Source organism: Odocoileus virginianus, chromosome 24 (assembly GCF_023699985.2).
Source record: "Odocoileus virginianus isolate 20LAN1187 ecotype Illinois chromosome 24, Ovbor_1.2, whole genome shotgun sequence".
Taxonomy (NCBI): domain Eukaryota; kingdom Metazoa; phylum Chordata; class Mammalia; order Artiodactyla; family Cervidae; genus Odocoileus; species Odocoileus virginianus.
This window is the reverse complement of record NC_069697.1, coordinates 46,737,076-46,756,568: the sequence shown is the minus strand read 5'-3', so window position 1 is coordinate 46,756,568 and position 19,493 is coordinate 46,737,076. Positions and strand designations below refer to the sequence as shown.

The following is a 19,493-nucleotide window of genomic DNA, read 5'->3' as shown; positions in this document are numbered from 1 at the left end:
CTTTTTATTAACCAATAGTGGCTCAGACAGTAAAGAATCTGCCTGCAACGCAGGAGATCGGAGTTCAGTCCCAGGGTTGGGAAGATCTCCTGGAGAAGGAAATGGTTACCCACTCCAGTATTCTTGCCTGGAAAATCCCATGGACAGATGAGCCTGGAGAGCTATAGTTTAGAGGGTTGCAAAGAGTCAGACATGACTGAGCAACTAATATTTTCACTACTACTTCAGATGATGGACCTCAAAGGCAGCTACTGTTAAAGCTTTAGCCATCACCTTACCCCAAACACCTATAGAATTCTAATAAACCCAGCATTTATTGTGCACTCACTTCACTCTACTTTGGGCTTCGCTTATAGCTCAGTTGGTAAAGAATCTGCCTGTGGTGCAGGAGACCTGGGTTCGATCCCTGGGTCAGGAAGATCCCCTGGAGAAGGAAATGGCAACCCACTCCAGTATTCTTGCCTGGAGAATCCCACGGCAGAGGAGCCTGGCAGGCTACAGTCCGTACATCACAAGAATTGGACACGACTTAGCGACTAAACTACCACCACTTCGCTCTAAGCACTTTTTAAAGCACTTATTTACTTTTGGCCACCATGCGCAATGGAGGATCATAATTCCTTGGCCAGGGATCGAATCCGTGGCCTCTGCAGTGGAAGCGTGGAGTCTTAACCACTGGACCATCAAGGAAGTCCCAGCACTCATATTTTTAAAACCCATATGATGCTTAGAACAAGCTTGTAAGACAGGTATTAACCTTAAACCCATCACACAAGTAAGAAAACAGAGGTCACACCGCTGGGAAACCACACGGGTTAAGCCAGATTGGCCGCAAGGTGCACTGTGCTCTCGATCACGGCTCTCAGCCTGCCCCCAAAGTGCTGTGGATGCGGGTAAACGCCATTAAATGGCATGGTGTGCGACAGCAATGTTTAATATGGCTGATCCTCATGCTCCGAGTATATCTTAACATTTTTTGCAGTCCGATCTCTTTCCAGGTTTTTATGGAAGGTGAATGGAGGTTTAAACAAACCACCTTCTCAGGCTGCTCGTCCCTTGACAAAATGGAGAGATTCAAGGTCACTGAAGAATTAGCTTTAACCCGAGGTCTGGCTCTCAAGTTGTTCTGGTGATTGGAATTGAGAGACCATGAATCTTTATACTCAAGTGCCCAGTTTTTCCGAGAGTGAGGCAAGGCCACCCAGAAGTAGGCAGATTTGCGGGGGGAGGACCTCTTACTTAGGAAGAAGAGGAGTGAAAACCCAGTAATTGAGAAACCCTGACCTTACCCACCAGAGAAGGCAATGGCACCCCACTCCAGTACTCTGGCCTGGAAAATCCCATGGACGGAGGAGCCTGGTAGGCTGCAGTTCATGGGGTCGCAAAGAGTCAGACATGACTGAGCGACTTCACTTTGAGAGGTTTAAAAAAAAAAATCCCAGATTCTAGGACCTCAGGGATTCTGGAATATTTTGACAACCCTAGGTGAAAAGCTTCACTGTGGGTAAACTCTCCTCTGCCAGTTTGGGTACGGTGTGTTCTACACTTGACTGTAAGCACCCTGGGGTCAGGGACTGCTTCAATCTTCTTTACTTCCCCAAAGCCCAGCACAACACCCAGTTCACTGAATGAGTAAGCAATGGTTACAACCCATCACTCCACACAGATGAAGCTTTGGTGCCTTGTCCTTTAAGCTACTGAGCACGATGCAGAGCATTTGATTGACCCAGGGTGACAGACAAGGCTGATTTATTCCTAGAGGAATCTGAACCTAGAATTGGCAGTCTCATTGCCTTTGCCAGAGTAACAAGGTGAAGGATAAAAAGTGGATGCGCTACCAGCATGTCCAGTTCTCACAGAGAGATGTGTTCAGCTCTTCAGTGAGGGACAGACCCAGGCCGTTGTCCTTGCTCTAAATAAGTCTTGGATTGATTTGTCCGAAGGTCAGAGGAACATGAAGATGGAGCAAGGTCTCTCAGGGCATGGAATGGTGGTCTTCTCACTCTTTTATGCGGATTCCTGGGGTAAGCCCAGAATGCAGGGGTTTAAACCAGCTCCCCAGTCAACTCTGAAGCCATGGTGGATTAGCACCTTTATGGGACTGTCAGCTTGAAACCAGCAACACTGATTTCCTAGTCTGAAACTTGGTGGGCAGAGAGAGGGTGGCAAGGATAAGAAAAACTTCTCCTCTGGGAAGAGTGAAGTTTTATAACTTAAGGTCTGTAGGTTGGACATACGACAATGTTTCCTTGGCAGGGTTGTAAAGTACCTGGAAATGTGTTGGAGTGTTACAGTACTCACTTCTCTGGAATTTCATTAAAAAACAGGATCTTATAAACAGGCTGAGGATTGAACCATGTGTCCTTCTAAATATACTGTCAGCTCTATATTTCTGTCCTACTGTCTGCCATTCTCATACTTTACATATATGTAGAGCTCCAGAGGGTGGGAAAACAAAATTGCGATAGTTACTGCCATCCTTAGCATGGCATTCAAAGCTTCCCCAACTTACATTAGACTTCTCAGCTGGCACTACTGGTAAAGAACCCGCTTGCCAATGCAGGAGACCCAAGAGACATTGGTTCGATTTCTTGGGTAGGGAAGATCCCCTGGAGGGGGGCACGACAACCCACTCTAGCATTCTTGCCTGGAGAATCCCATGGGCCGACAAGCCTCGTGGGCTGCAGTCCACAGGGTCGCAAAGAGTCGGACATGACTGAGCCACTCAGCATGCACGCACCATCAGGAACATCATCTAGCTGACGTGTACCAGTAAGTATGCACGGAGGTTGAAAACACTGATGTTCCCCCGTGCTGGCTTGCAAATAATGACTGTCACAAGTCCGCAACGACCCCCATTTGCTGGATTCTCCCCTGGAATCCCTATGATGTGGTAAAGAGAGAATTAATGCCTGGCACAGCAAGAGGACGTCTAGGACCCAGATGGAGCCTAGTCCTCCATGCTGACTGTCAAAATATTTTGAAATGACCTCCAGCTTCCACATTCCCAGAACACACACTGACTTTCACGTCTCTGGGCTTCCACTTGAGCTACACACTCTGCTCAGTGTATCCTTCTCTCAACCCTCCGACACCTCTCCTGTTGCAGATCTTTGGTTCAAACACAACCTTCCCCACTGAGTCTTCCCCAATCCCAATCTAGTTCCCCAAAACCACTGGTCCCTCTTCTATAGCCACAGGGCCTTTTTTCTTCAACCCCCCCCCTTTTTAAACCCCCTTTTTAAAAGCCCTATATCTTGTCCTGCTTAAACTATTCATCCACACATTCCAACTGATCTACCTGTCTGACTCTTGAGATTTTAAAAATAGGGAAAATGGTATTGTTCGATCAATTTCTAAGAAGCTGGCCCTGGGCTAGCTGACCACCTCTATGACGTGAGCACTGTCTTAGCTGATAAGATCCTTCCTACGTGAGGACATGCATTGGTCAGGGAGGGGCTTGGAGACGCAGTTCCTGGGCTGTGGCTCAGAAGAACTGCAGTGGTATCTCAGGAAGTCCAGCACAGAGGCAAATGGAAAGTCCGTGGATGGATTTAAAACAAGCAAGCAAAAAACACAAAAAACCCCCACGAATGAAACAATCACTATGCAGCAGCTTCCAGGGCCAGAGGGGCTTCCTAGCATCCTGAACTCTTCTCATAGTTAAGCTGGCACGGTGGCTGTGGGACAGATCTGCCCCCATGGAAGTGGCCAGCACCCCTTCAATCTCCTGCTTCTCTAAACTACCTTCTTTTTTCCTTGCAGCTTCTAGCCTCTCGTTACCATTGAGAAACAAGCATCTCAACACACATTATTAGGCTGTATAATCCAGGGCAAGCATCAGATCTTGCTGACCCTTCCAGCTTCCAGCGCATCTAATGATCATATTACCAGACACATACAGCACTTACTAAATGCCAGCTTTGCTCAACGCACTGACCAAGTCATACCACCCGATTGTGAGGTTCTGCCATTAGCCCCTGTACATACGTGGAAACGGAGGAAGAGAGAGGTGACGTGATTTGTCACAGCCACACCTGGGCACTATCCCAGCCAGGCGGTCTGGCTCCACATCCCTTGCTCCTAACTACGACTCAATGTCTAACATGAGCAGATGTACAGTGAAGGTTTGTCGAATATAGAAACAAGTGTGCCCTGGGGTTCCTCGGCTAACGGGACACCGCCTATTTCCACAGGGAGGTGGGCAAGCGCTTGACATCCTCAAACCTCCTCGAGATGACCTGGAGCTAAGTCACCCCCTCACATGTGCTGGGTGTGCCTGCAAACAGCACTCACTGGGGGAGAAGCGGGAGAGACCCGATGTTTGGGGGTAAATAAAGTGTTCACAGGGTCTGATGGGGGTAGAAACGCTTGGAAGTGGTTTGATGACTTCAGGAACAAGACATTTATACCTATCAGTAAAGCAGAGAGGCCTGTGAGTGTACAAAGAGTGAGTGGATGATCACTGCGGGGCAGGCTGGCGGGGCATCTCTTTCGTTTCTCCTCCCCGTGGGCTGACCACGCCGGCCTGTCTCGGTTCCCAGCCATTTGTAAAGATCTCTCGGCCTCCGCTGGCCTCACGGGTAGAGCAGGGGGCAGGCGGGCGGGGAGCACGGGGTCATTTATCACTGTCGGGACATGTGCTGCACACGGCAGGGTGGGCTCTGCTCCCTGCTGCTCCTGCAGCCAGAGGTGCAAACCTTGAAAAATGCAGAACATGCACCTCGAGAATATCCATTCCTCATCGCAGCTTGGGGAACGCGGGAGTGGCCCCTCCCCATGTGGGGTTGACCCACTCTGCCTTCAGCCTGGGTCCCACCGAGCTGGGAACACGGGGACGTCTCAGGGACCTAACCCCTGTCCCGGCCAACCCCCAATCTACTACAATCTCCCGAGGTTTGGGGTTAAAATTCTCTGAGATGCCATCCAAACCCCTCTTCTCTCCATTAACTCTGATTTCCAGATTGCTTTCCACCATCAGACTGCAGCCAAGGCGGCCCATAATCATTAAATTATGAAAATACAAGTGGCTGGGAGGAAATGAATCCCAGGTTTAACTCAGGAATGGCCTGCTTTCTCGTGAAGTGATTATAAAATTAAAATGTGCTATTTCTCTGGTGAGAATAAAAAGCCTCCTTGGTGAAGTCTATGGCCCCACAGTAATGTCAGGATTTGTAACAAGGAGGGACTGCACGCATCTCAACCACAGGAGTCAGGGACTTCTGCAGGTAAATTTCCAAAGACTGGGTTAAAGGTGATTAAAATCAAGAAGAGGAGGAGGACAGGGTTTGAATTTTCCAATTACTCTTGAAAACTCAAAAGTCAAGCTGCTAGAAAATGCAGGCTTTCTGAGCAGGACTAATAATGCTGAGCTAATTAGACCCACAGGCATGGCCAGCATATAAATTCAGCCCAAAGGAGGGACACTGTCCCTTTAAAAACTGCCTGGGGATCAGTGGAAAAGCTAATGAGGAGTGTCAGTTGGGGCTGCTTTTTAAGGTGGTCCTCGGGAGGACACAGCCTGGGGTTTCTGTAACAGGGCTTCTGTGCTTGGTTCAATAAATCAATTTATATTAAAACGCGGGTACAGCTCTGGAGCTGGCTTCATAAAGCGTTCTGTGGCGTTTCTCAATCTGCTTATCCCCTTCCCTGTCAGCCTGCCTGAATGCACCATCAGAGGGCATTGAAAAGAGCAATAAAGAAGAAGATGGAAGAAACTAAACTATTTGTGAAACTTGACCCAGCAGCCCCACACCACGCTGGGGGCTGCCTCTGGTGAGTTTCTCTCCAGAAGACGTCGGGATGGTTGGTAAGAAGCCCAGTGCTGGGGGGTTGCAGCGCTCAACCCGGAGCTGGGCTCCACCACCCTGAGAATAAAGGTCAGCCTCAACCAGAAAGGAAAAGGGTTGCAAGTGAAGCTGCTTTTCAGCCGGATCCTCAGGGTCTGAAACAGTCTCCAAGAAGTGAGAGAGAAAAACAAGATGAATGAAAGTGCCAACGGCTGGCACAGTCTAGGAGGTGGCAGAGGCGGGGGCCAGAGGAGGGAGGTGTGTCACTGACCAGGGCAGACGGAGTGGGTCTTCCTTCAGACTGGCCAGCAGGCTTGCCAGTGAGGGACTGCTGCAGACCAGACGTCCCTAAACACAATGAGCTTTGCCCCCGCAGGTCTGAAAACTCGAGGGAAGCCCATCTCCCACTTCTGGACTTGGAGTCCAGCAGCAGGGTCAGAAGCCACCGGACATGGCCACAACATTCTGTTCTCCCCATCGCGGCTCAGCTGTCTTTTTAACTCCTTGCTACTGGCTTGTTCAATTACAGACAGCTCCCGGCATCGTCCTCCACCCCAGTTAAACCCTTACGTTACCTAGACTGCAGTGCCATCTGCTAAGACTTTATGTGATGATGGAAATGTTCTATATCTGTCATGTCCACTTCAGTGGCCATGAGCCACATGTGGCCACTGAACAACTGAGATGCAGCTGCTGTGACATGGGAAACCAATTTTTACTTTTAATTAATTTTAACTAATTTAGATTGAAATGGTCCCCGGCGGCTAGTGGCCACTCTGCCAGAGAGGACATGGAACAGAAAAGTTTTCCTTTGTCTTCATAAAGGTAGTGAATGCTGAGAGAAGAAAATGGCGGTGGACGCCACTCTGTTCCCAGGGGAAAGCCTCTGATTTATCAGCTCTCAGTTTCAAGGGAAATAGAGGAGGGAACAATTACCCTGATGCGTCATCAAGTTGGAATCACAAAAGAGTTAAGGGCTGCAAGAGACAGAAATGAAAGGTTACCATCACTGGAATTTTCCTAATGAAATCTGTCTTTTTCAGAAGCTCAGAAAAGCAGCGCAAAGCCCACCCCCTCTGGAGGCTGGCAGAGAAGGGCACAGGAAGTGTTTTATAAACAAGCGACCCCGGGCTCGGGATTTGCCCAGGGCCCCAGAACCTCGGCAGAGCGAGGACCGGCACCCAAGCAGCACTCTCTTTCCTAAGCAAGCCATGCCGTCTCATGTTACTGGTCCCTGAAATCAGACCATCATAAACGTTGAAACGGCTTTGCTTAAAGAAAGAATTTTGGTGTACTTTACTGTTAACCAGAACCATCTGGAAGCAATCTTGCATTCACACGATGGACTTGTCCTCTTTGGCCCTCGCTCTCAACAAATCCCATCAGCCCAGGAACAGCTGCTGGAGAGTCTGGCCCAAAGCCAGGGGTGAAGCGCTGGCCCCCTCCCGTGTGCGCTGGGGTGTGTGTGGGGGGGCCCAGCCTTGCTCGTCACCCCATGCGGCCAGACCCAGAGCACAAAGAACAGAGATCCTACACGAGAAAGCGAAGTCGCCGCCGTCACAGGAGCGGGCACTGGGGGCCACAGAGCCAGCTGTGAGAAACTGTTGTTTTAGCTCGGGAACACAGATGCCTGCCAGCAAATTACGGCCGGAGACGGCACAGAGGGGAGTGGGTCAGGACGCTGGGCTCACAATGTCAGCTAGTGAGCATCGAGCGACAGACGGCAGCTTCACACAAAGGGCTGGAGAGGAGGGACACGGCTCCTACCAAGTCCAAGGCCAGGGTTCTGGCGCCAGGACCAAGGACATCCAGCATGGAAGGTTAAGAGCTGGGACGTGTCAGGGACCGACTCAGCATCCAGGGTGCTGTTAGCAAACGCCTTTGTGGGGCTTTCCTGGTGGCTCAGAGGTAGAGGATCTGCCTGCCAATGCAGGAGACATGGGTTCGATCCCTGGTCCGGGAAGATGCCTGTGTGCCACAGCTGAGTCTGCTCTAGAGCTCGGGAGCTGCAACTACTGAAGCCCATGCTCCACAGCAAGAGAAGCCAGCACAACGAGAAGCCTGCACACAAAGACCCACCCACCACAGTGGAAAAAAAAAAACGCAAAAAAACAAAAGAAACAAAACTTAATTTATAAAATAACTTAAAAAAAAGAAGGGGAAAAAAAGCCTGCATAAATCAAACCACTGTGCAAACTATCTGAGCAGAGAGGAGGTGGGGGAGCCAGGGAAGAGACAGATTTCATTAGGAAGGTCTGGGTGACAATAACCTTTTGTCCTCTATACAGCCTGGGCCTGCCAAGCTCCATGGTCTCCGAGAAAGCACGAGGGTGGGAGAGAAAGAATCCCCATCCGAAGGCAACAGACTCATCCTTAATTATGAGAGCAGGCTTCCCGGAGCTGACATCCTCTCCCACACTTCCTCCCGGCTGCAGACACACCACAGAAAGCTGGCAGGATGCTCCTCTAATGAGAGCAGTCAATTTTCCTAAGTAAAGGAAATCTGGTGCTTTGGGGATCGTCCCCATCATCACCACCCCCAAACCACACACAGACTTTTAGTGACGAGTGTGAAGCATCACAGTTTAATTTGGCCAACAGTCCACTGGGTCAGATTGAGAACTGGAAAAATGACTACCTCGGCAGCTCCTGAAATGTTTTATTTCATCCTCTTGTCCTCTAAAGGGCTGGCAAGGAGACACTGATCCGGGTAGATGGAGGTCCCCTGTTTAAATTTCCACCGTAGCTCAAAACTGAATAATCATGTCTAATCTCACTCTGAAGAAAAGTTGATCCATTGTATCAGAAAGAGCCCCAGGCTAAGAATCAGAAGTCATGGCCACTTAAGTAAGTGTAAGCCACTTAATCCCTCTGAGCCTCAATTTGCTCAGCTGCAAAATGGGAATGAGGAGAATGACTCCTCTTTAGGCATTTGACAGTTTAGCACCAGACTGAACAGTGTACCCCTGAAGTGAGGTCACCTGAGTTCACAGACTGGCTTCTCCCCTTACGAGTTGAATGACTTTGAGCAACTTGGCCCATGTGCCTCAGTTTCCTCATCTGTAAAATGGACCTAGTTCATAGGAAGTGTGTAAAGGCCTCATCACAGTTGGTGCCTGGCCCTTAGCTGTCTCCCTCACTGTTAGCCAGCCCCATGACCAGTAGGGACAAGCAGGCAGATAAACATTTCCACAACTAAGTCTTTGCTACAAGGTTTCAACAGCTTGGCAATGGATGAACCCTTACTTGTTAGAAAGGTTTACAAGTTCACAGGCTAAGACTAATTCTGAAGCCAAGAAACATAAAGGAGGGTTCGGGTGAGGACATACCTGTCTATTCCCAACACCCACCAGTCCACCTTCAACCAATCCCAACACCTTGGCAGTAATTTGGGGCTCTCATGGAAAAAGAGGCTGCAGATCCTTGTCTCTTTCTATTTAATTCATTTGTCAGCCTTTCTCTTTCTAATAGACAACTCAGAAAAATAGGAAACTGGGAGTCCATGTTTCCTAAGTCCTGAAAAAATAACTGCTAGGTTTGAGGTTTTCCTTTAGAGGTGAAAAACATTTTTTAAAAGAACTCATTAAAGCTGGGAGGTGGGCAGAAGGAGTTTACATAGGCAGTGGTTTAAATTGGTTTTAAACTTCCCAACTTCTTCCAACAAAGATAGATCTCTCCTTTCCTATAAGTGTCATTTTCAAATCCTAAGTAACAACAGATAGGAAATAAACAAAGATGTACATCAATCTCTGCTTGTAGCCAAAGTTGTGAGCCAACCAGCCACACAGGGAACTTTGCTGAAACAAATGAGCAAATCACATCTGACCGAAGCCATTCTCAGTCTTGGCTCCTCAGTTATTTGGTACCTTCTGTGGAGTTCTGCACAGTTAAATACAGCCCATTTATGGACTGTTCATTTGTTTAAGACCCTGCTAATGCGTGTGCATGCCTGCATGTTAGATAGAGAGCAAAAGAGAATAACTGTGTGTGTGTGTATAAAGCTGGATGTAATCTAATCCTGAACTTATCTACGTTTAAAAAAAACTGTAAAAAGGGGTAATCTTTAGCCATTTGTTTACCAAGTTTGTTGTGACTGCTGAGATCTAATTTGCCTTTTTGGCATAGAAAGAAAATACAAACAGCCTTGCCTCAAGCTCAACATGGCTCGTGTGCTGGCTTCTCATTCCTACCCTTTCCATCGACCATCTGTGTGTCCGCCACCCCCATCAACTTCTGTCAATCACACCTTTCATCCAATAATCACAGCCTGTCGACTACATGTCAGACACAGGATGAGGCATGGGGCTGCCCCTCTGGGGGCTGACAGACCTCTATAATTAGAGGAACTGATGACTTACCCCTGACATGTATCCCTTGACCAAAACCATCTAGTTTCTTGTTTATTTCCTTGCCTTCTCTGTTTTCTGCTTCCATCCCTCTATTTGGCTCTGGAGATCTCATATCCATATTGCTATGATAGTTTTTCTCTAGATATCTGAATCTGCTTTCTCTCCTGGTCATTCTCCCTCTCTTACTGTACAATAACCTTCCTAAAGCATTGCTTTTATCATTTCATTCTCCTCAGCAACACAAAAGTGTAACCAGCAGGGTCTCACCGTAAACCTCAATTCCTCTGTCTGGCTTCCCACATTCTCAGTTATGCTCTCCTGGTACCATCTCAGCCTGACTTCCTACAGCCACACCCTCCCCCCATTTTGGCCATTTTCCTCGCTGTCTCTTAGCTTTGCTCTTTCTGTTTATGTGTTTATAACCACGTGGGTTCCTAACCCGGAATGGTTTTCAGTCCACCTTTCCAAATTCTACAAAGACCAGACCAAACGCCTCCATGGCTTTCTGAATTACATGAACCCTCACCTGAAACTTTTCTGTAAGGAGTGCTGATTCTGCTGATTGAATAAGAATGCATTTGCAAGAAAACCCAGTCTGGAGCAACAAAACTTCAGAGCTCAGAGCAGCAAACATAGTAAACCCTTTCTGATAAATCCAACCATGTTTTAGAGCAGGAGTAAGTATTTTTAAGGCCCTGCTGCAGCCACTCAAAGGCTCTGTTGTCGCATGAAGTGACAGATCAAACATAAACAAAAGAATGTGACTGTACTTTTCAAAGTTATTTACAGGCAGAGGTGGTGGGGGAGGTTGGGGGGGGTGGAATTTGGTTCTTGGACTGCAATTTGCTTACCCTGCTCTAGAAGAAGGGTGGATACTGGTGAGGATCTCTTTGGATGACAAAAGACAACTGGACATGTCTCAGGATAGCCTCTGATCCTGGCCGGGTAGCTCGACTATTCCTTTAAGACAGTGCATACCCTTGGAGTGGATTTTCAGCCTAAAAGTCATCCCCATGAGAATCTGGGCTGTGACCATCTGTTACTGCTATTTTAGTCCAATGAGAAGAGATAATGGAATCTACTTTGTACCCTGTGCGGGGGACGGGGCAAGGCAAGAGGCCACCGTCGCATTCTGCTGTCTTCCAGACTGGTGAGGGGCTCCCTGGTCAGGACCGCAGGGTCCTGAGCAAACTTCCCCCACCCTCTTTGTGCCAGCCACTCTCCCCTCACTTCGTCCTTACACCAACCTTATGAAGTCTCAGTACTTCATCACCATATCTATTTTCAGTTGGAACAAACAGATGAGGTCTTAGTCAATGTTAACTACTGACCCACAGAAATGGTTTGGGTGCCTTATATAGATAGGTGTGTTTGGAGAATATGATGCCCTTTGCCAAGAGCTCTTTTGTGGTGAAATGTGCTGAAATAATGACAGCTCATTACCGCTGGTCCTTACACCCACCCTTCAGAGAGTATTCTTTTCATTTTATTCATGGGAAACTGAACTCATAGGGGTTAAGTAGTTTATCCAACTCGGCCTATTCAGAAAGGTCAGAGTTATGATTCAAATCCAAGCTGGTCTGGCCAAATAGAGCTTTGGCTCATTCCTTTGAGCCCTGTTACCTCCTTAAGTAACTGTGACCTAAAAAAGCCAAGTTTAATGTGTTTTAAAAGCCCCCAAATTCCTGCTCTGTGTGAAGTGGGGGGATTACATCAGCCTGGTGGGCCAAGTGTTCTTAGGGAGGGCCTCGGAGAGCAGAGAAGCAAACCAACACCCAGGTCTGAGAGCCGCAGCAGCGGGTGTAGACCCTTTCCCTTCCCCACCAGCCCAGGGTTCCGCCTGCACATCCTGACCCAAACTGCAGAACTGACTTTTCGTGGCGGCGACGCGGCCTTCACGGACACTGTGGCAGTGCCCAGGCAGAGGGAGGCATGTTCTTACCAGCCTGTCATATTAAAATCCCTGTAGAGCATCTTCTTTCCAAGCTCCTTCCTCTGTACTCTCCTTGGAAACTCCAAATGTGTGAACTCATTTCCCAGCAAGTGAGGCTGCATGAATGCCTAATAGCAAAAAGAGAAGAAGAAGGAAAAAAAAAAACACACATATTTAGAGGAAAAAAATAAGACCCAAGGATGCTCTGCAAATTGACACAGGCCACATTTATGAAATTAGAAAATGGTTCTCAAATTTTCAGGGAGATAAATAGATTTAAGAACCTGAATACAATATCAACAAATAAAAATCATGAATGTAATTTATAAAAAGACACGACTTTTTCATGTGAGATGATAAATTAATTGTAATCGGAGAAATGGATCTCTAAAGCAAGAAAAAGGTTCACTTTCTAATTCAAATTCAAGATGGCTTCACTTGGCTGAACGGCCGGAAAGCTCAGCCTGACTGTCTCCTCCTTGGCTTTCTCTGCTTGCCTCCTGCGCATGTTCCTAGTTATCATGGCCTTGGCTCTGCAAGCTGCGTGTGGGTCTCCATGTCAACACAATGGCCTGGGAGAGAGGGCTGGGGCTGCGTGCACCAGACAGGAACTTTCTGCTGGATCCCCTCCATTCTGCTCTGTAGTAATTTAACCATGTAATTGGAAGACTGTTCCAGAACAGATGGCTTCTTCCCCTCCCCCAAGTCTCTGCTCACACTACCCAAGTCTTGAGCAAACAGCCACTTAGGGAATCGCTGTGAAAAAACAAACAGTCTCATTGTCACACTCCAAATTCAAATCCAGTTATCCAAGAGACGAAATGCTCAAGTATGAACGTCCCTGCTTGGAGTCGACACATCGTGAGCCGCTGCCCTGGATCTGCCCTGTACCAAGCCATATACCTGCTTGTTAGTGGTGTACTGGAATGGTTCTCTCTCCTTCTCTGGCAGAGAAAAGAGTGAGCAGAGCAGATCACGGCCTGGCACTGCAGGAGAACCAGGGCTCCCTGCCACAGGACAGATGGCCGTGTCCTTGGTCTGCTGGAAATAGACGTCTCCCGCAGCCTCTTTCCCAGGACCTGACACCAACCTATCTCCCACTGATCCTCATGGTGGTTCAGAGGTCTCTGTCGGATGCTAGCCATTAGAAGCCAAGTGTATTAGGAGTCAGAGGAAGCCAAGCTGAACTGTCCCCAGGCTGGTCAGATTGGACCAGCCAACAGAACTGTGAGCTAGGGATGCTACGCAGGCATGGGGACCGGAGGGGCAGGACTGAGGGTGAGAAGAGGGGCTGTCCTGTCTGCCGTATCCCTGAGAGGGTCCAGGTCAGGGGGAAATTCTGCAGTTTCTCTGAGGGGCTTTGAAACCTCTGCTGGGAATGAGACTGTGCTGCCTATGAGTATCAAGGACACAAAAACACTGGGTTTTACAGAAAGGAAGAAGGGAGCTAAAACTGATAGCACATGTCAACGGGGTGGGCTTTGGATTCGAATCCAAGTTCTGCATTTATAAGCTCGGTGATTTTCCTGGGTGACTTAACTGCTTGGGCCTCAGTTTCTTTACTTGCACATTGAGACTAATTGCAGATTTATCTCATACTATTTGAATAATGAAATGATATCTAAAGTGCACTGATCATGATGGTCTCTGTTTATAAAAAGAAAATAATTTATCCATCCAACGGTTGTCAAGTCTTATGTAGTATTTTGTGAGCTCTCATTTCACACCCCTCACAATCTTAGGGCAGGACCTACTCTGTGGGGCCCATTGCAAAGGGAAAATATGGAGCCACTATTCAAAATTAAAAATTTCCAGATGGCGACGGTGGAGCATTAAGCCAAGTGCAGACTCCGGGCAACTGCAGAAATCGCGTCCTTGATGGCAGCTGTACCTACAGAGTAGATACAATTTCATCCCTCTCCTTTATTTTGGTCCACCCACAAAAACTAAGGGCCAAAAGCATTAGTAGTCCGTGAACAGCACCATCTGTCATATACCCTCTGTCATCTCTCAAAATTCCGGGACCACATCAGCATGGTGTTTCTGTCTATCCCTTGCTTTCTGAGCTGGAGTAACACTGACCTACGGGTTGCTACATGTCAGGCACTTGATACACCTTATGTTATTACCTTGGCAATTCTATGAAGCTGATGTCATAGACTCAATTTACAAATGAGGAAACTGAGGTCCAGAGAGGTTAAGACACCTATCCTAAGGTTATCAGCCAGGAATGGGTGATTCTAGGGTTTGAGCTTAACATCAAACCCATAACCTCCATCCTAGCCCATATGCTGGTCCTTTAACCTGCACACACATTACCAAAAAACAGTAGACAGGCACCAACAGGCTTGTTGCCATGCCAAGTCTGAGCCATAAATGGGCACATGTGAGGATCTAGTGAATAAAAACATTACAGATCTGCACACAGCTTGGCCACAAGAATGTCCTTCAAATAGCGAGAAGAAGTCGTTGAATAACACGAGTGATTAAAGTAGTATAAAACCAGACAAAAGGATTCTGTGCGATCACATACAAAGGGTTAGAGAGGATATGTAATTACACAGAAAGAGCAAACATACATTTATAAAAAGCAGGCTGTCACACAATATGCGTCTGTGAGAGTGCATGTATAGAAACTTATGTGTATCGGGTCATAGATATACAGATCTATCAAACTCTGAGAGATTGCGGAGGACAGAGGAGCCTGGAAGGCTACAACCCCTACAACCATAGGGTTGCAAAGAATGGACACGACTTAGTAACTGAACAACAAAAACCTTTAACATATATGTATACACGAGTGAATATGCACGTGTATAAATTCAGGTACATGATACACACACACACACACACACACACACCCCATAACAAACAGGTTACGACCCAAAAGCCATGACTAAGTACATTCTGCACCCTCGCGCCTTTACTGTTGGAATGTTTGCCTGGGCACCTGTATCAGGAGAAGTCTGCAGGGTAGCTACTACCGACAGGGGCCACCACGCCTCTCCCTCTGGGGATGGGCAGGCTCAAAGGGACCTTGAACCCTCGGTCACCTGTGACATCCATTGTCTCTTCACATGCAGAGACTTTCAGGGTCTCAACAAACCACCTGCTTCTCCCGTTATAACAAGAGGCTATTGTAGTCCATCAATTCTAAGACGCCTTTTATTAGATGCACCATTAGTTACCTCTAAGGGAGGGGGGAAAAGCTGCCAATTACACTAGGCATAATGCTTTCTAATCCCTTCAATTTTTTAATTTATTATTTTTAAAGAGCTCCTTTCAATGTAGGCAAAACTATTCTCTATCACTGTTTGCAGGTTTCCCTGGTGGCTCAGATGGTAAAGAATCCTCCACAACGCAGGGTTCGATCCCTGGGTCACGAAGACCCCCTGGGGAAGGACATGGCAACCCACTTCAATATTCCCACCTGAGAAATCCTGTGGACAGAGGAGCCTGGTGGGCTCCACAGCCCATGGGGTAACAAAGAGTCCCACATGACCGAGCAACGAACAGTAACACACATTTTGCATATTTAGGAAGGAATATGTAAATGAAGAATACCTGTTAAGGTTGTTCCAAAACATTTTCACTTTTATGATCTGACTGCACTCATCATTTTCCAGCTCTGAGTTACCCTGTGTTGGTGATTTTCCCACAAGAGCCAGCTCTGTTTCAGGGGCTCACTGGGTTTAACAACTTGCAGAAGCCCTACAAGCCTCAGAGGCAGGGGCGCGGAGTGCTGAAGCAGGCTGTGTCATCCTCCGGAATCTGCTTTCTTCTGCTGCCTATTGGGGCAAGCCAGTCCCCTGCGTCCCCCTGCTGGGCTGGCACTCCCCAGGGAGAGCAGTGCTTCCCGTCAGTCTGGGGGCTTTCCTCCAAGTTGCTGCGTGAGCTCCTGTTCTGAACTTCAGTCCTGCCCTACTGATGTCTGCTTATGCCTGGGAGATGACGTCCGTGTCATGTTGGACACCGGGCTGACAGCAGCAATCAACTGTTAACCTCAGGTGTGTCCGAAGGTGAGCGAGAAAAGCTCCCTTATCTCCGACGAATTACTGTGGTACTCAGTCCCCACTGATATGATGCCACACCCTTGGGTTTCTCTCTCTGATCATTTCTTCCTCTGGCTAGCTGCCACAGCACATTTCACATGTTATGTGACACATGTGCCGTTACAGTCATGCCCGCCATAGAAGGCATGTGTATCCCACGTGTACTGAGGACATATCCTGCCTCCTGGCGTATTTTTGAAAGTGAAAGTGTTAGTTGCTCAGTTGTGTCCAACTTTTTGTGACTCCATGGACTGCAGCCCACCAGAGGCCTCTGTTCATGGATTCTCCAGACAAGAATACTGGAGTGGGTAGCCATTCCCCTCTCCAGGGGATCTTCCCGACCCAGGGATTAAACCCAGGTCTCCTTCATTGCAGGCAGATTCTTCACCACCTGAGCTACCAGGGAAGTTCTTTTCACTACGCTTTTAAGTGACCATTCCCATCCTAACCGTAGGCTTCCTTCTTGGCAGCACTTTTGATACTCACCCCAGTTTTATTTGTCAGACCTGATGGAGCTACTGCTGTTAAAGAAAGAAACAACTCAAGAATTAAGTACAAGTAGAAAAATAGGTGGCTGATGGATGAAAAATGAGATGCTACAATATAATGGGACATATATACCTGTTGTTTTCTGAGAAAAATGCTTATTAGTGTACCTTTTCATGCAATACTCATCAAAGTTTGCAAAGTCTATCAAGTTGTCATATCAAAATACCACAGACGGAGGGATTTAAAGCAGCAAAAAATTATTTCTCACAGACTGGAGTCTGGGACGTCTAAGATCAAGATGCCAGCAGATTTGCTGCCCGCTAAAGACTCTTCCTGGCTTGCACACTGCCGCCTTCTTGCTGCACCTCACAAGCCTTCCGCTATGCTCTCCTGGGGAGAGAGAACTCCAGCATGCCGGCGTCTCTTCTTATCAGGAAACTAACCCTATCAAATCAGGGCCCACTCTTACGGCCTCATTTAACCTTAATTACTTCTGTAAAGGTCCTGTCTCCAAATTCAGTACACTGGGGGTGAGGGTTTCCACAAGAATGTGAGGGGAGGAATACACACCTTCAGTCCATAACGTGGTCTTGTATGTACTTATGTTTATATAGGTACATACACTCAAAGTCATCAAAATATTACACAGTATTATCTTATGGTTTCCTTTCTAACTTACCTATATTCATGAATATGTCTACCAGTAGATATGGATTATTTTCATTTGGAAAATACTCTCAAATTTATTATTTTTTGAGAAGCCAGGTTTTAAACTAGGTCTGAGAAAACTGTTGAGAGGAGTTTTACACCCCTTTCATATTCCAAAAATCTGAGTCACTCGAAGGGGCCAGCCCAGGTAGACACCTGGCGCCAATGCAGGCGATGCTGAAGCCTTCTGCAGCCCAGCAGCCCAGCACAGAGACATTCTGTTCTCAGAAGCCGAGTGGCCCAGCGACTTGGGAATTCAGAAACTTCTTTAGGACCTGCCCAGCATCCAAGCAACACAGACTGCTTAGTGTTACTTCACTAGTGCTGGCCTGCCCTGCTGGAAGCACTGCTCAAGTCAGCATTCTGGAATCTTGAGCCTCAAAAGTGACTTAAGTCATAATACATGTAAGCACTACACAGACACAGTTTAGAGTCTGCAAAACGTGGGAGCTGGAATGCATTAGGTTCCTTCCAGCAATAAAATCCGATGATTTTCTGACTCCAAACTTGCAGGATTCACCGACTATTCTGGCATAGTTTTTACTCCACTCCTCATACCTGGCTGCTCATAAACATAGGCATGATGACTGCCCCTTCCCCAGGCACAGCTAAGGATGCTGGCGTATCAGAAACGTGGACTGTAATGGGATCGACATCCCAGATGGGAGCAAGCACACGTTAAGGCCCCAGGTCCACCTGTGAAATGAAAATTCTCGACACTCTCCGACACATTCCTTATTTATCTGCTTTGCTGAATATATTTTAGCTTTCTCTCTTTGATGGCACTATCTGGATATCTGTATGTCAGAAACATCTGCACGCTGACGCAAGTAACACCAGCTACACTTGAATATGTTCATTATTTTTAAAACCTCAGCTACACTCTAGTGCCTGTACGCTCATAGCACTGACCACAGTAAAGACGCTAAGTATTTGCTGGAGGAACAAATACAGAACATTCTGACCTGCTTTACACAGTCACCTTTCAGCGACTATTACTTTGTAAAGTAAGACAACACAGCTTTCAATCATTAGAAAAAGATAAAACTAAGATCCATGGCATTTACAATCCTGGATGCACATTACATATTTTGGATTTAGTTAACTTTTTTTTTTTTTTTTAACAATTTCATAGATATCTTCCTGTAAATTCTCAAGAATGTGGATACAGTTATGCCACAGAGAACTTCATGATATTCCACAGTCCTAAGAATACCTAAATACATTCCTCTTCTCTACCTAATAAGCATGCCGACTAAAAACCTAGAGACATATTTTACACTAAAATCCAATTTCAATTGTGCTAGCCTGCCCCATGTTAAAAAAAACAAAAACAAAACCCAACAAACTAGACTTCTTTTTGTACCTCTATTTATCCTAAATTTTGAGGCTCCCCCTCAAGGAAGCATAACTGAATGCTTCCAACTAAAGGGAGGGGATGGAGGTACATCTGGAGCTTGGCTGTGTACCACAAACGGCACCTGGGGGAAAAGGCTTGGTAACCACTGCCCTGGCAAAACCACAGGCAGGTGGCCGAGAGTCTTCCAAGGACTCTAGAGAGTGTAGGTTTGCTGGAAAAAAAAAAAAAAAAAGAGGGTGGAACATATCCTTGCCACTTAATGAGAATACATTTCCAGACGTGGTTATGCCCGTCCAGGAACAAGAAGTTTCTCTAGAGAAAGGATGCTGGAGTCCACTCTGCCAAGAACTGGCAGGATACAGAGACGGGGCAGGAGGGCCGAGCATCTTCTGGCTGCTCTCCTCTCTGGTCCTGAGTGGAAACCAGCTTCCAGGGAAGAGGAAGCAGGTGAGCAGAGCACCGTGAAGACACACAGCCGTCCCATCTCAGTGACAGCCTCTGAGTCACAGAGGGACTGAGCCGTAACAGCAGAGGACAACCCGAAGAAGAGAGGCCTTCTGGAACGTTCCAGAAAGTCTCACTAGAGCAGAGTGCACCCCTGAACCCAGATCTGTCTTGCTCCAGAGCCCATGGACCTGAGCCCCGCCATCCTGGGATGGGGGAGAGCTCTGAGCATCCCTGCATGGCAGGGAGAAAACGGGGAGTGGAAGCAGGAATCCAGATCCCAGGGATGGGTATGTACCTACTGGGTCCTGGAGGAGGCTGAGTACCAGGCCTCCTGAAGACACTGAGATGGTGGTTCCCAAGGTGGCT

The 19,493-nt window shown here is 47.4% G+C and overlaps 1 protein-coding gene across 4 annotated transcripts in view; it reads right to left on the bottom strand.

Moving 5' to 3' along the window:
* The window catches only part of PPM1H (protein phosphatase, Mg2+/Mn2+ dependent 1H), a 288,609-nt gene that overhangs the window by 60,496 nt on the left and 208,620 nt on the right, over positions 1 to 19,493 (bottom strand). For all 4 annotated transcript variants that reach the window (XM_070454667.1, XM_070454669.1, XM_070454668.1 and 1 more), the window contains exon 6: positions 12,081 to 12,199. In XM_070454667.1, the coding sequence (XP_070310768.1) occupies positions 12,081 to 12,199 (119 nt within the window). The remainder of the gene's footprint in view (positions 1 to 12,080; positions 12,200 to 19,493) is intronic.